A 13,277-nucleotide genomic window follows, 5' to 3' on the forward strand; every position below is an offset into this window, starting at 1 on the left:
ATAATATAGACATATATATATATAATAATAAAATTAAAATTTCTAATTTATTTAATTATATAATATGTTTTATTGTTATTAAACATATATTAATTTAAACATTTTAACGAATATATCATATATCAAATATAATACATTCATACCAGCTTAACCGTGTAATCCCATACCACGTCCCCGTCACTGTGGCTTAAATCCACTTGAAGTTTAATTATTATCCGCGCATTAGCGCAGCATGTTTTTTGATATCGGCTGCCAACTCCCTGAGCTAAGTGGTCGTCCTAACACTTCTTCACGAACGGCCGGATGAAGTCTTCTGGTCATCCACCTATATTAATTTATTATTTGGACGAATTAACTTTTTTATATTTTATTCTTGTTAAAATTTTTGATTTAACTTTAGCTACAAAAAATCAGTCTGCTATGTATTTTTAACTATGAAGTTAACATTTATTGATGAATAGTAACCGATTGTGGCCTTTAATTTTATTAAAATCAGAATTAATCTACAATAATAATTATATTACTAAATACCGTAAAGTTTTTTTATTTAGAAAGTACCTTCGAGATCTTAATATAGTTGATAATTCAACTTTTTCTAAAAAAAAATTTGGATACATATGTCTCTTATTTAAAAAGTACAAGATCTTACTATCCGCAGTATTTTCGGAGACCCGATATTTTCAAATAACTCTGCCTATTTTGTTTGTATGCCGTTTATATTATAAAATTTCCTAAATGTGAAAATAGATAAAAGAAAATAGTTATACTTCATGTCAGTTTCATCCTAACTAAATACTTTGAATTACTGCTAATAAAAGTGCAAGTGTAACTATTTTTTCTCCTTCTCTCTCTCAAAACCCTAGCCTCCCTAATCTCCGTTGAAGATTTTTGAAGGGGCTTCCATCGGTTTTCACCGGTGGAAAGCCCCAATTCCTTGTTTTCTGTGTTCTTGGTTTGAAATCTTATTTCCTATTCAATAAGTTCCCAATTTATTTGGGTTTTGTTTGTCTCTCCTTCTTGTGAGAGTTGGCCTGTTTTGTTTCGGTGTGTTTTGATGTTCTTCATGACCGAGGTTATAGATCGGCATGATTTTCATGGGTTTGATTCAGATTTGAAGGTTATTATGGGATCGCATCTATGGTCGATTGTTCAGAACACTCAGGTGAAAACCAATCAGATGGAAACAAGTGTGTATATTCAAATCATCTTCAAATCGCTCGGTTGCCTCTCCAAGAAGGAAGGATTCAACAGCGATATTATTCAGCGTCTGTCCAATTTCGATTGTGTTTGTAGATGTCGTATGGCTTTTAATTAATGAATTGATTCCTTTTTATCAAAAAAAAAAAAAAAAAGTGCAAGTGTGAATTTTTACACCTTATTTTGATGGTATAGTACATACTACTTTCCTTATTCTCAAAATCAAAATGTGTTTTAGGGTGTATATAAAATACAATCTTGTAAGGTATGTATAAAAAATTTCTGTCATATAAATATTTAAATCTTATATTTTTATCTGAAAGAAATTAAAGTAATTTATGTAATTAAAGATCTTAAAATACGCGTTAAATCCTGTCCCAAGATAAATAGTCCAGGGGTATTATTTTTCAGCTAAAATAGAGTCCAAAATTTGTTTAATAAAATTAATATATATAACTTGTGTTATCTAAAATGATTTTAACTATTATATTTTTTGAGTGGTAGAGAAATCCTCTCAGGTACTCGTTAAATATAAAAGTGTGGTAGTGAGGTACTGACGGTTTGATACGAAGATAGTACGTGACACGCGGCAGCAAGAAGATCCTATACGAGAATCTTAAATCGTCACCGACTAGGAAGAATGACAGCCAATAGAACAAAATGGGACACGCTTTCAATGAATCAATGATTGACTTTCATTGTTCCTCCAAGATGCTACTACTTGGATCTCATCTCCACCTTACTCTGTTTCTTTAACAATTACTACTGGATTTTGCCTATCAAACAAACTATTCAAGTGTATACAAAATGATCGGAGGTTTTTGTTTTCACTATGATTCTTTAAAAGAGTAAATATGAGGGGTATGTTTTACATCGATTTGAAAAAATGTAACCGATTTTTAAAATTAGTAAAAATATGACTGAAAACCAACTCGTCTTTCAAGTTATTGTCCGTCATTTGTTCAAAAAAAAAAAACAATTTTTGTCCGTCATGAAATGGAACCTAACGGAAGTAGCGGAAGAGATGACACCTAATTATAGCAGCAGAAGAGATGACACTAACCGAAGTAGCGGAAGAGATGACCATGAGCTTAAAATAAGTACTTCATCAAAATAAAAATGTGGAATAAAAATTAAAAGTATGTTAAGACTTACAAGTGATTAAAGTGTTTGGAAAAGATTTAAAAGCTCCGCGATAAAAACTGGCATTTGCAATTTCTAAAAACGGCTTCTGCTGTTTTATATATTTGTAATAAAGACATATTTGTGATTTTAACAATAATTTAATCGCACCCCAACTTTTCTTTACATCCGTTTTTTGGAGTGAAAACTTTGAAATAAATTTAATAAAGTCATATGACTTTTTATTTACGTTACTAAAAAACTTGAAAAATACTGATATTAAATATAACTTAATCATTATAATTATATTACAAAAAAACTACGCGACTTCATGTGGTTCGGGTTGTAGAAGAATGTTGGTTTCCATTAGTTGCAGATAGATAAGTTGTTGAAGTAAATAAAATTCTTGAAGTGTCTTGTGTTTGTTAAAGTAGATTTTTGGAGTACAATTGGGGCTCCTTTAATCTACTTTTTCTTACACAGTTTTTTCGTGAAGCTTTACGCGATGAAAAGTCATCATCTCTTTTGTTATCAAATATCATGTTATGTTTTTAAGTAATACAAGTAACGAATTTTTGCATCTTCAAAATTAATATCTCAAGTAAACCCCCTGCTTTAAGAACCTTGTCGGTAGCCAAAACCTTGTAAACTTGATATATCAATTCTAATAAATGGTGGAGTTTTAAGTTGTTTTAAATCAATACAAAATTATAGTATATAATATTAAATAATAAGAGTGTTATGTGAAAATGAGATAATATTAGGTAATAGGTACGACTAAATGCATAGAGGTACTGCATTAAGACAAGACAACAAAAGTCGAGTTTAAATATTTGTATTTACTGATGAAGTTCAATGAAGATTGTTCCCAAGATGTACTACTTAGCTAAGTCGATCAAGTAGAGTAAGATGGACTTTAGATTGTGGAATATAATCCAAACTAGAAGAAACATGCTTAACCAGTTGAATTTTACTCATACGGCTGGGAAAATGACTGCACACTCAAACTTGTCTTTCATCAAATTATTTAACGTTCTTCTCTTGACAAGGTTAATAAGTTAGCATTGATACTCAGAGTTGCATTGTTTCCTACGGACTAAAAGTTTCCCGACTCATATTCATCTCCCTCGCAGACTGAGTGTTTTATCGAATTATTGTTAGAAAATATAATATTTTGGAAAAGAAGATAAAAGAGATTCTAATAATGACAGGGAAAAGAAAGGAAAAAAAAATACCCGTGATAGGGAGTGAAATAGGAAAATCTAAATCCTAAAAGGAATTCTGGATTATGGGATTGTAAATTGTAATGTAAAAAAATGTCAAAAATAAAACTCACCAGTAGAGTCAGGTATTTTAATACTTTTATAAAATATAATTTTATAAATTATATTATTTTTTTAAAAACAAAAATTTTTAGTTTAAATTATATTCAGACACAAAAATTTTAAAAATAAATTATAAGATTACATATAAGCTCTAAAATAATTATAAAAATGAAATATTTTATATGAATAATTTTGAAAGTTTAGTCAGCACTCACAGCTAAGGCTAAAGTATCTCCCCCAACTTTTGTCCTCTCATGTAAACTAACATCAGCCATCAAATTATTCTACCATAAAACAAATTAAAAATCGATGTTTTTGAGAAATTCTATTATGTAAATAGAAAAGTCATAGTTTGTGTTCAAGTGATTCGAGTCACAGAAATTTCATCTTCCATGTGTAAACTGATTCTTCGTAGTTTATGAATTCCGGCAGACAATGACGTTGTATATATAAATATATACTCACACTAACCGAAGCACCACTTATATCTCCGGCACGGAGTTTTCATCGGGAGGCCGGCCGGTGAATGTTAAATGAAATCCACGTTTTTATACTGCTTTCTTCCAATAATTTCATCGAATAAAATTAAGAAAAATTACGGACTTGTTTCTTAATATCGAAAACAACTTAATGGAGTATTATTTTATTTTTCAGGTACGTACGATGGAACATTATTGTTAAAACATACTGTATCCTTCAACGCCGGAGAAACTTGTGATCATGTGCCTGTTTCACATGTCACGAATCTCGTCAAGTTTGCCTAATTAAAAACAAGTCATATAGATTTAGTAATTAATTAAAAAATGTTAAAAATATCTGGGTAACCATTATTTGTATGTAGCTGTTGATCCGAAAATTTATGATAACGATCAACTTTTTTGAGAAACATTATAACGATCAACTTGTTTCTTCCATATATAAAACCATTTGTTTTTATATTTTCCATAATATGGAGTATGAAATCTATATTTGAAGAAAAGAAAAAAATCTCCACCGAAAATAGGCGGTAAGAATGATCTAAAATAGTATTCAAGTCAAAATTAGTTAGCAGTTTTTGTCAAATTTAGGTAGTGATATATGCAAAATGTTCTAAGCCGTTCAGCAGAGTCAAGTACTCCTAATCTTCAATTATTACCTAATTACATTACAAACCGTTGATCAGAAAAAACTTCTAAAAGTGATTATAAAACAATATAATTTCAAAAATAAATGTGAGCACGTAAAATTTATTAAAGAAAATCCGGGGATACCCCAGAGTAACTAACTTCGAAAATATGACGTGCGAGATACGTGAGGAACGATATTTAATCATAATTTATATTTTTATCATAATTTATATTTTTGAAATTTGATTTAATAACCCACTAATTACATGAATTGATTGATAAATATATAAATATATTATGCGCACAACAATCACATCTACACCTACACTCCCATTAGAAATGATCAACATTCTAAAAGGAAGTTACACTTCCATTACGTTTGACTTGTACATCTACTGCCACCGCATTCATCGCACACAATATAAATAACAACTTCCTTCACATTCACATCGACTAAGAAACCACATTAAAATCCAACTGTTTATTCTCCCTCGCTTCTTCTTTCCTTTTTTTTCTTTACGTCGTAAATATTCGAATCCCGTCAAAAACAAGACGGGGTTTGTTTGGAGATGCCGAGCAGCAACTCCACCTGTGTGAGTCCACGCAGCAGCGGCCCCGCCACCCACCGCCGCCGCGCCGTAGATTATTCAACATCCGAAGACGAAGTGGACGTGGTCGCCGGAGTTTCGCACCACCGTAAAGCTCCGGCGGGGACGTGTTTGGTCATGCCGGAGAGTTGGGTCTGGAGGGTGGAGGATTACGTGGCGGAGCTGACAAAAGGTGTGAATTCGTGGAAGTCGAGGAAGAACACGGGCCGTCGGATCGTGGGAGGATTGATGGTGACGATGATGGTGTTCATGATGTTTTTAAAGAGTTCGTATAATGATGTGGAAATGATTAGTGGTGGGAAACATAACAGGAGATTAAACGGGTTGTTTACTATGCAAACATGGAGTAATCATCATCAAAGTGTTGTTCTGTCGGAAGAGATTAAGACTTCGGTTGTTTCATCCATGCCCAAGAGAGTTCTGGAAAAATACCCTGTAAGCAATGGCGTTATTTTACGTTTTTTTTAACTATTTATTTTTTTGGATTTTTTAGCTCATCTTTTACTATTGGCGATGATTTGAATCCGATTATTTAAGAAAACGCGTGATATTCGAATTATTGTGATATCATTTGATGAATTATATGCAGAGATTTGATCCCAGAAAGTCATGTGTTATTTAGATCAAAGTTTGTATAGTTGTCTTCCGGGAATTTAGGTGCTTCAGGAGTTGAGGTTGTTTTATTTATTTTTTGACTTCGCTTCACAAAAAAAGATAATTTGTTACTGAGATTACTAGTGAAACCTAGTTTCAAGGAAACACGTTTTGCAGTTTTCTATTGGTGGCAGTCAACTTGGATTTGTTTTCTATTTTGGTGGGTTTTCTGTTAAAGATATTTTTATTTTTCATTTCCTTTTAGTTAATTTTACTTAAATTTTACTTATTCTATTTTTATGGAACAAATATGGTTGTATAAATTATTTCAAATTTCTGTTCTAAAACAAAATTAACTATTTTTGACAATGCAGGCTTATATGCCTTATAAATTAGTATCTGTTCGTCAACTAGGGTTAGTCAGAGGATAAATTCAAAATATGTACTCCCTCCGTCTCAATGAATTGTATACAGTTTCCTTTTTGGGACGTCCCATACATTCCAAAGTAGTAAACTTTTATAATATAAAACATCATTACACCAACTACATTCTTCCACTATCTCCATTCTATAATAATATAAAAACTATTACACCCACTACTTTCCTCCACTATCTCAAATCTATTATTAAATATAAATAGGTCCCACCACTATACCCACTTTTCATCTAATTTTACTGATTTTCCACACAATTTCTTGGTCTCCGTGTCCCAGTCATTTGTATACAAATGACTGGGACGGAGGGAGTATAAAATAAACATTTTGAAAAATAAACAATTTTTTATATGTATATTAAAACATGTGTTATTTTATACTCCCTCCGTCCCACCAGGTTCTTTACGTTACTTTTGGGCACGCATTTTAAGACTCTTATAAAGTATAGTTCCATATTATATTTTTTTTTAAAAAAAATCCTGAAAAAAAGTTAGATGTTTAAACTTAAATTCAAAAAAAAAATATTTTAAAAAAACATTATCGAACTATACTTTATAAGAGTCTCAAAATGCGTGCAAACAGTGATCGTAAACAATCTGTTGGGACGGAGGGAGTATCGACCTGTGAAGGAAGTTAGTGGAATAGTTTCCCGTTTTATTTTTTCTTGTGAAGAAAAGCACTTGGGCTACTTGCCTGCCTAGTGCCTGCTTTACTAGCTGACCGTTGTGCTTTCTCAGTTTCTGACGGCTTTTCTCTGATTTCACATTATTTTTATGTCTACTTTTTAGGTGGAGGTGTAAATACATATACAGTATTAATTATTAAAACATGCCCCGTGCTAATGAAGGACTAAATCCTGACGTTTTTATACAGAGGAATTGAATGTTGCAGAATGTAGAGTTTAGCGGTTTTTTTATGACCGATTACAGAAATTTAAATTTTCATTTTTGAGATTATCGAATCATCGATTATCAGTCTTGTATGTGCTCCGAGCTTTGAGTTTACTGCTGCTTATGATACAAATGACTGAAAGATTTTGTTTTAATTTATAGGTGCCAGAAATATGGATGAAAACAGATAGTGATGACTACTATCAATGCATTGTTCGGAAGAATGATCGAACAAGTACATTCAGCTGAACTTATGATTTACTTGTTTTATCCACAAACATGAAAATAAATAAGTGCAGATTCTAATTATCATGATTGTTTCTTTTTTCCAATTTTAATAGGGAACAGAATGGCAACGAATGGTTACATATTGGTTCATGCCAATGGTGGACTGAATCAAATGAGAACTGGAGTGAGTCTACAACTTCATTATCATAATTTAATTTACTTGTGGCCGGACAGTTTAGCAATTGATGGCAGAGTCTTGTGTAACCGGATGAGCTTTGCAATACTCTATTTGTAGTACTTATTTGGTTAAATGATGCAGATTTGTGACATGGTTGCCATTGCAAAAATCATGAATGCAACTCTTGTTCTTCCTTCGCTTGATCATGATTCCTTTTGGACGGATCCAAGGTATCATCACTATTTCGCCTTCAGTATGTAATTTGGTTCTCTTTCTCTCGATAGTAGAATGTAAGGATTGAAGCATTTGTTGCATCTTGCATTGTAGTGATTTTAAAGATATTTTTGACTGGAAGCATTTCATTCAAGTATTAAAAGAAGATATTGAGATAGTCGAGAAACTGCCACCACGTTTCGCAGCTAAGAAACCCTATCTAAAGGCTCCTGTTTCCTGGTCTAAGGTATGAAATAATACTACCCATTGAACAATTCTTCGTAAGTGTCATAGTTTGAGTGACCCTGTAACTGGACGTATGATACCATTTGCAGGCGAGTTACTACAGAGGGGAGATGGTTTCGTTGTTAAAAAAACACAAGGTGATCAAGTTTACACATACTGATTCTCGACTTGCCAACAATGGCATCGCAGGCGCTATCCAGAGACTTAGGTGTCGATCCAATTATGAGGCTCTTCGTTACACAGAAGAGATAGAAGAGCTTGGAAAGATATTGGTAAATCGACTGAAGAATGAAGACTCGCCGTATATTGCTCTACATCTAAGGTAATACCAGGGCATAACAATAATTTAGGAACTATGGTCATTTTTTTTTTAAACTAACAAAGAGTGGTCTTTCTTTGCAGATACGAAAAGGACATGCTTGCATTTACCGGATGCAGCCACAATCTAACTGCAGATGAAGCTCAGGAACTCCGTGCTATGAGGTACAGTGTCAAGCACTGGAAAGAGAAAGAAATAGACAGTTATGAGAAAAGATTGCAAGGTGGCTGCCCAATGTCGCCACGAGAGGCAGCTGTTTTCCTCAAAGCTATGGGCTATCCTTCCTCAACGAAGATTTACATTGTTGCAGGGGAAATTTTTGGTGGTAACAGCATGGATGCACTCAAATCAGAGTATCCGAATGTTTTCACTCACTCTACTCTAGCCACGGAGATGGAATTAGAGCCCTTTAGGCACTATCAGAATCGTCTTGCTGCTTTAGACTACATTGTGGCATTGGAAAGTGATGCATTTGTTTACACTTATGATGGTAACATGGCAAAATCAGTACAGGGGCATAGAAGGTTTCAAGGATTCCGAAAGACGATCAACCCCAATAGGTTTGTAACATTCTTACAGTTTCCCACTTTCCTTGATTACCGGTAGTTCCTTTTTGAGTTGAATCAATGATTTATTATTTTTCATCAATGCAGATTGGGGTTTGTGAAGTTGATAGATCAGTTCGATGATGGGACTATAACTTGGGAACAGTTTTCCTCCGAGGTGAAGAGCTTACACTTGTACAGACTTGGGACTCCTTATCTTAGACAGAGGGGTGAAACGCCAAGATCAGAGGAAAATTTTTATGCAAACCCTCTACCCGGTTGTGTTTGTAATAGATCGGAGAAGAAAATCAGAGGCAGACGACAATACAGGAGTCCAAGTCTCAATGCTGCTGCATAGGGAGATAGATTTGTGTTTTTGTTAGGATACATGAAACCTTTTTGGCTTTGAGCTGGGGAGCAGTGCAGTCACAGGTAGATGTCTCTGGTTTCAGTGATCTTGCACAGAGGCATTTTTGCTTGTTTGAGGCTTAATTTTATTGTACATAGAGAAAACGGAGAACAGAAGCATCATTGAAGAAGAGGCATCGAAGCGATCAGTGACATCCATGCTTTACTTGCAATCTGCAGCAATGGTAGAAGTAGATCAATTTTTCACCAAGTATAGATAGGTTATTCTTTATTCTTTGATAGATTTTAGTTCCACAGTTTGCCAATATATCCTATTTTCTCTATTGCTTTCAAACACTTATTTTTGCTGTTTTCTCTTATCCCCAGTAATCTTTACGAATGATCTTAATACTTTCGAATAATTGTGTTGACCTCAATATGTTGCCACAAAGATTTAAGGGATCGATACTCAAGACAGACGCTACTGAAACTGCAAACTTGAAGGATGAATCTCGAGATCGCTGTGGCATACAAGTTTTGCACATTTTAATTAGAATGAAATCAAAAACATCATGCCAATAGCAAACAACCTGCTATTTGGTGGGATGAGCAGCAGCATTACTTGTACACACAGCTAACACTTTGCTCAAGAGAGGATATCTGGTGGCATATCAGCGTAAAACTTAGCATGAAACTAGACTGTTGCAGTTGAACTTATTAAGATAAAAGATATTGGGCCATGTGGGCAACTAATCTACCATATTGAAAGAGTACTATGCTATTCATTACCACAAAAATTTCATCAACCCTATCAAGGTTTCTATTAACTAATGATTACTACAACACAAAATTATCCAACCTCATCAGGTTAAATATTTTGATCAACTAGAGTTCTAATCTACAACACAGGTTGCAAATATGCTATTTTACAGATACACACTTCACCACATTGAAGGCACGTAAACCTGTTCTTTCAGATTTTGTACAGCACTTTCTGTCGGGAAACCTCTTACTGCACCTATTGTCCACTGTGATATTATTCCTGCTGCAATTGCAAAACGGATTTGCCTCTCCAAAACATCTTGATCGTGGAACATCTCAGGCTGTGTGGTCAGCTTTCTCATTATAGCAGCCACAACAGCGTCCCCGGAACCAGTTCTATCACAAGTGAAAGGGGTAATGAGTACATCTTCCGTTCCAACCACAACACCGTCAAAAGTAGGAGAATAATAATGGATCCGAAGTGTTCCATCTGTAACAAACAAAAACTTTAAACCAGGGTGCCACAATGGAGAGACTTCCTCGCGTGCATAGTGATAATAGTCTCTCCTGTTTTTGGTTTGCTCATAATCATCAGCATAATATTGAGGCCGATAATTTCTCCTTCTCACATAATGATCTTCATCTAGCAGAAACTCAAGCTCTTGTTTAGTAATCTCAATGACATCTGCTTGTTCCCAGGCTTTCTTGATCACTTTCTTTGTCTCATCACGTGATTTCCATAATGGCAATGGTAGATTCAAGTCGAAAAATATTAGGCTACCAGACTTTTTGGACAATGATATTGCCTTGAACAGACTTGCATGCATAGAAGGAGATGTAAGGACTTCTGAGTTGAAATGAAACATTTTTGCCTGAAAGTAGACTTGATTAATAGCTCAATTTATGCATCAATTATATGCAGTACTCTAATCTATTCTCACTAACCATAACAAATCTTTATGGCTCGGTACAATAACAATAATAGAATATCATCATTTATGAACAATAATAAGCCTTGTGCAATAACAGAATCTGTTTATATAGAAATACAATTGCAGTCAATATTCTAAAATGGCTGGTTACAAGTTGTTCTCGCCTTGTAAAAGAAAGGTGCCATGTTCATCTTTTTATTTACAGCAGAACAATAAAATATAAAAACCATAAGTCTAACTAAAAGCCACTTGATCTAGCAGTCTCTTGCTCGCTTCCTTTACAGTAGGACGTGTGTGAGTGTGTTTAACTATCAAAAAAAGAAAATGCTAAAGTCAAATGCTTTTTATGCATCAGATAAAAAATCTAGAGCATGTTATCCTATTTTGATCTATATAATTCAGCATCCCTGGGGATATATACTTATTACTTAGTACGTATCATATATTAACAAATTTAACAGATCTTTTTTCATGAAGAACCATTTACAAAAATGCTTTAGGCCATACATGAGCTAGAAAAGATAAACTTTATATAAACCAAACCATACCAAATATTACCTAATGGCTAATTGCTAATGGCTAATGTACTAGACCTTACCACACTCCCTAAAGGAAGAGAGGTTCTTCCCACAAAGACCCCAATTTTAACACATTCACAAGAACAACATATAACTCTAATAGTACACATTCATACAACAGCATATAGAAATAATCCAAGTGGCATTTCAATACCTCTTTCAGCACATGAAGATTTAACTCAGAGCTAAGCAAAGAATCTTCAGCAGATTCCTTAACTGTCTCCGCCCTCATCTTCCCCTTGTCATCAAACTTTAGCTTCATATACGCACACCCCGTCTTCGCCGTCTCATCAAACTTAACACCTCTAGTCTGCACATGCTCCTTATTCATCATCAAAACCAACTCTTCCCCAAAATCATCCTCCCCAACTTTCCCAATAAATGCAGCCCTTCCCCCTAACCTCACTAACGAAATTGCCACATTCGAAGGTGGCCCACCTGGCGCTCTCACAAACTCAGGTGGATTCCACTGCAACATCTTCCAATCAGCATAGATATCCGGGTGCATTTGCTCATCTGATACACGGACAGTAGGCACAAATTCCTTCTGTGCAGCCCCAAAACAACAAACTAACGGTACATCATTCTCGAATATCGAAAGATCATCATCAAGATTGTCACTTTCTTCATCAAATTCACTTGTTTCATCTTCTTGATTCAGCTCAATTGTGTTACTCTCTTGGGGCTGTATCTTCTTGGGTCTTCCGGGTTTCTTGGGTGTCGAAGATGAGGCCTTTTTGCGGCCACGGCGCTTTGGGGGCTCAGGTGAGGTGTCTGAAGTGGAATTAGTGGAAGCACAAGGGTACTTCAGGGGTTTTAAAAGATGGGTTTGGGGGAGAAAGAAGGGTGGAGAAATGTTGAAGCGGGTTAGAGAAGAGTGGAAGTTTAGAGAGTGAGATTGCTGAAGAAATGAGTGAGGGAGAAGAAGAAGATGAGATGCTGCCATGCCTAAAATCTTGCCACTAGGGTTTATCCATATGTCTGAAAATTTGTTCATTTTATCACTGACACTGAGGGGGTTTTTTAACATGGACATTGAGCATTTTTTTTTTATCTCGTTTAAACTTTGATTTATCTTTTTTACATATTTCAGGTGATTATTCACAATTTTATATTTTCTTTTTATAATTAACACATGAGAATGATAAATGTACAGCGTGCTAGCTTAATTAAATATATATTATTTATTGTGGATATAAATTATCTTTTAGTCTTCTTGTAAAATTATTTATGTTTTCTAATAAAATGTGGAAGGAAAGATAAAAATGTCAATTTTTGTAAGAGAGGACAAATATTTATTAGTAATGAACCGTTTGCATTTTTAAGAGCGGAAGGACACATTTTTAAAAATGGAAGGACAATTTCAGGCACTCAGAAGTCAGAACCCCCTTTATATAAGCATAAAATTTTGTTTAACAAATCACCAATTTAAACTATTCAAAATAATTTTTTAGAAAGCTTTTATACAAAACCATCTGTAGACATAAGAAGTAAGGGGCTTCATTGTTAATGAGCCGGTTAACGGAAATCGGAACTTAATACCATGACAAGTGTGTTATTTGATGCTATGGAATAAGAACCCCAATCTTTTTTTTGTTAAATCATACCTTTGCTATGGAATAAGAACCCCAATCTTTTTTTTGTTAAATCA

At 34.2% G+C, this 13,277-nt stretch overlaps 2 protein-coding genes across 2 annotated transcripts; one reads left to right on the forward strand and one right to left on the reverse strand.

Annotated features, from left to right (window-relative positions):
- The first annotated feature begins 5,193 nt into the window (after positions 1–5,193).
- LOC108223280 (O-fucosyltransferase 19) lies at positions 5,194–9,715 on the forward strand. Its single transcript, XM_017397446.2, has 8 exons — positions 5,194–5,793; positions 7,440–7,512; positions 7,619–7,689; positions 7,825–7,913; positions 8,011–8,143; positions 8,232–8,464; positions 8,545–9,021; positions 9,115–9,715. The coding sequence occupies exons 1-8, from the start codon at positions 5,320–5,322 to the stop codon at positions 9,362–9,364; spliced, it is 1,800 nt and encodes a 599-aa protein (XP_017252935.1). The 5' UTR covers positions 5,194–5,319; the 3' UTR covers positions 9,365–9,715.
- Positions 9,716–10,114: 399 nt separating this feature from the next.
- Positions 10,115–12,638, reverse strand: LOC108223281 (fructokinase-like 1, chloroplastic). Its single transcript, XM_017397447.2, has 2 exons — positions 11,781–12,638; positions 10,115–10,988 (listed from the first exon to the last, which is right to left on the reverse strand). The coding sequence occupies exons 1-2, from the start codon at positions 12,621–12,623 to the stop codon at positions 10,296–10,298; spliced, it is 1,536 nt and encodes a 511-aa protein (XP_017252936.2). The 5' UTR covers positions 12,624–12,638; the 3' UTR covers positions 10,115–10,295.
- Positions 12,639–13,277: the final 639 nt, after the last annotated feature.

Source organism: Daucus carota, chromosome 5, assembly GCF_001625215.2.
Source record: "Daucus carota subsp. sativus chromosome 5, DH1 v3.0, whole genome shotgun sequence".
NCBI classification, from domain to species: domain Eukaryota; kingdom Viridiplantae; phylum Streptophyta; class Magnoliopsida; order Apiales; family Apiaceae; genus Daucus; species Daucus carota.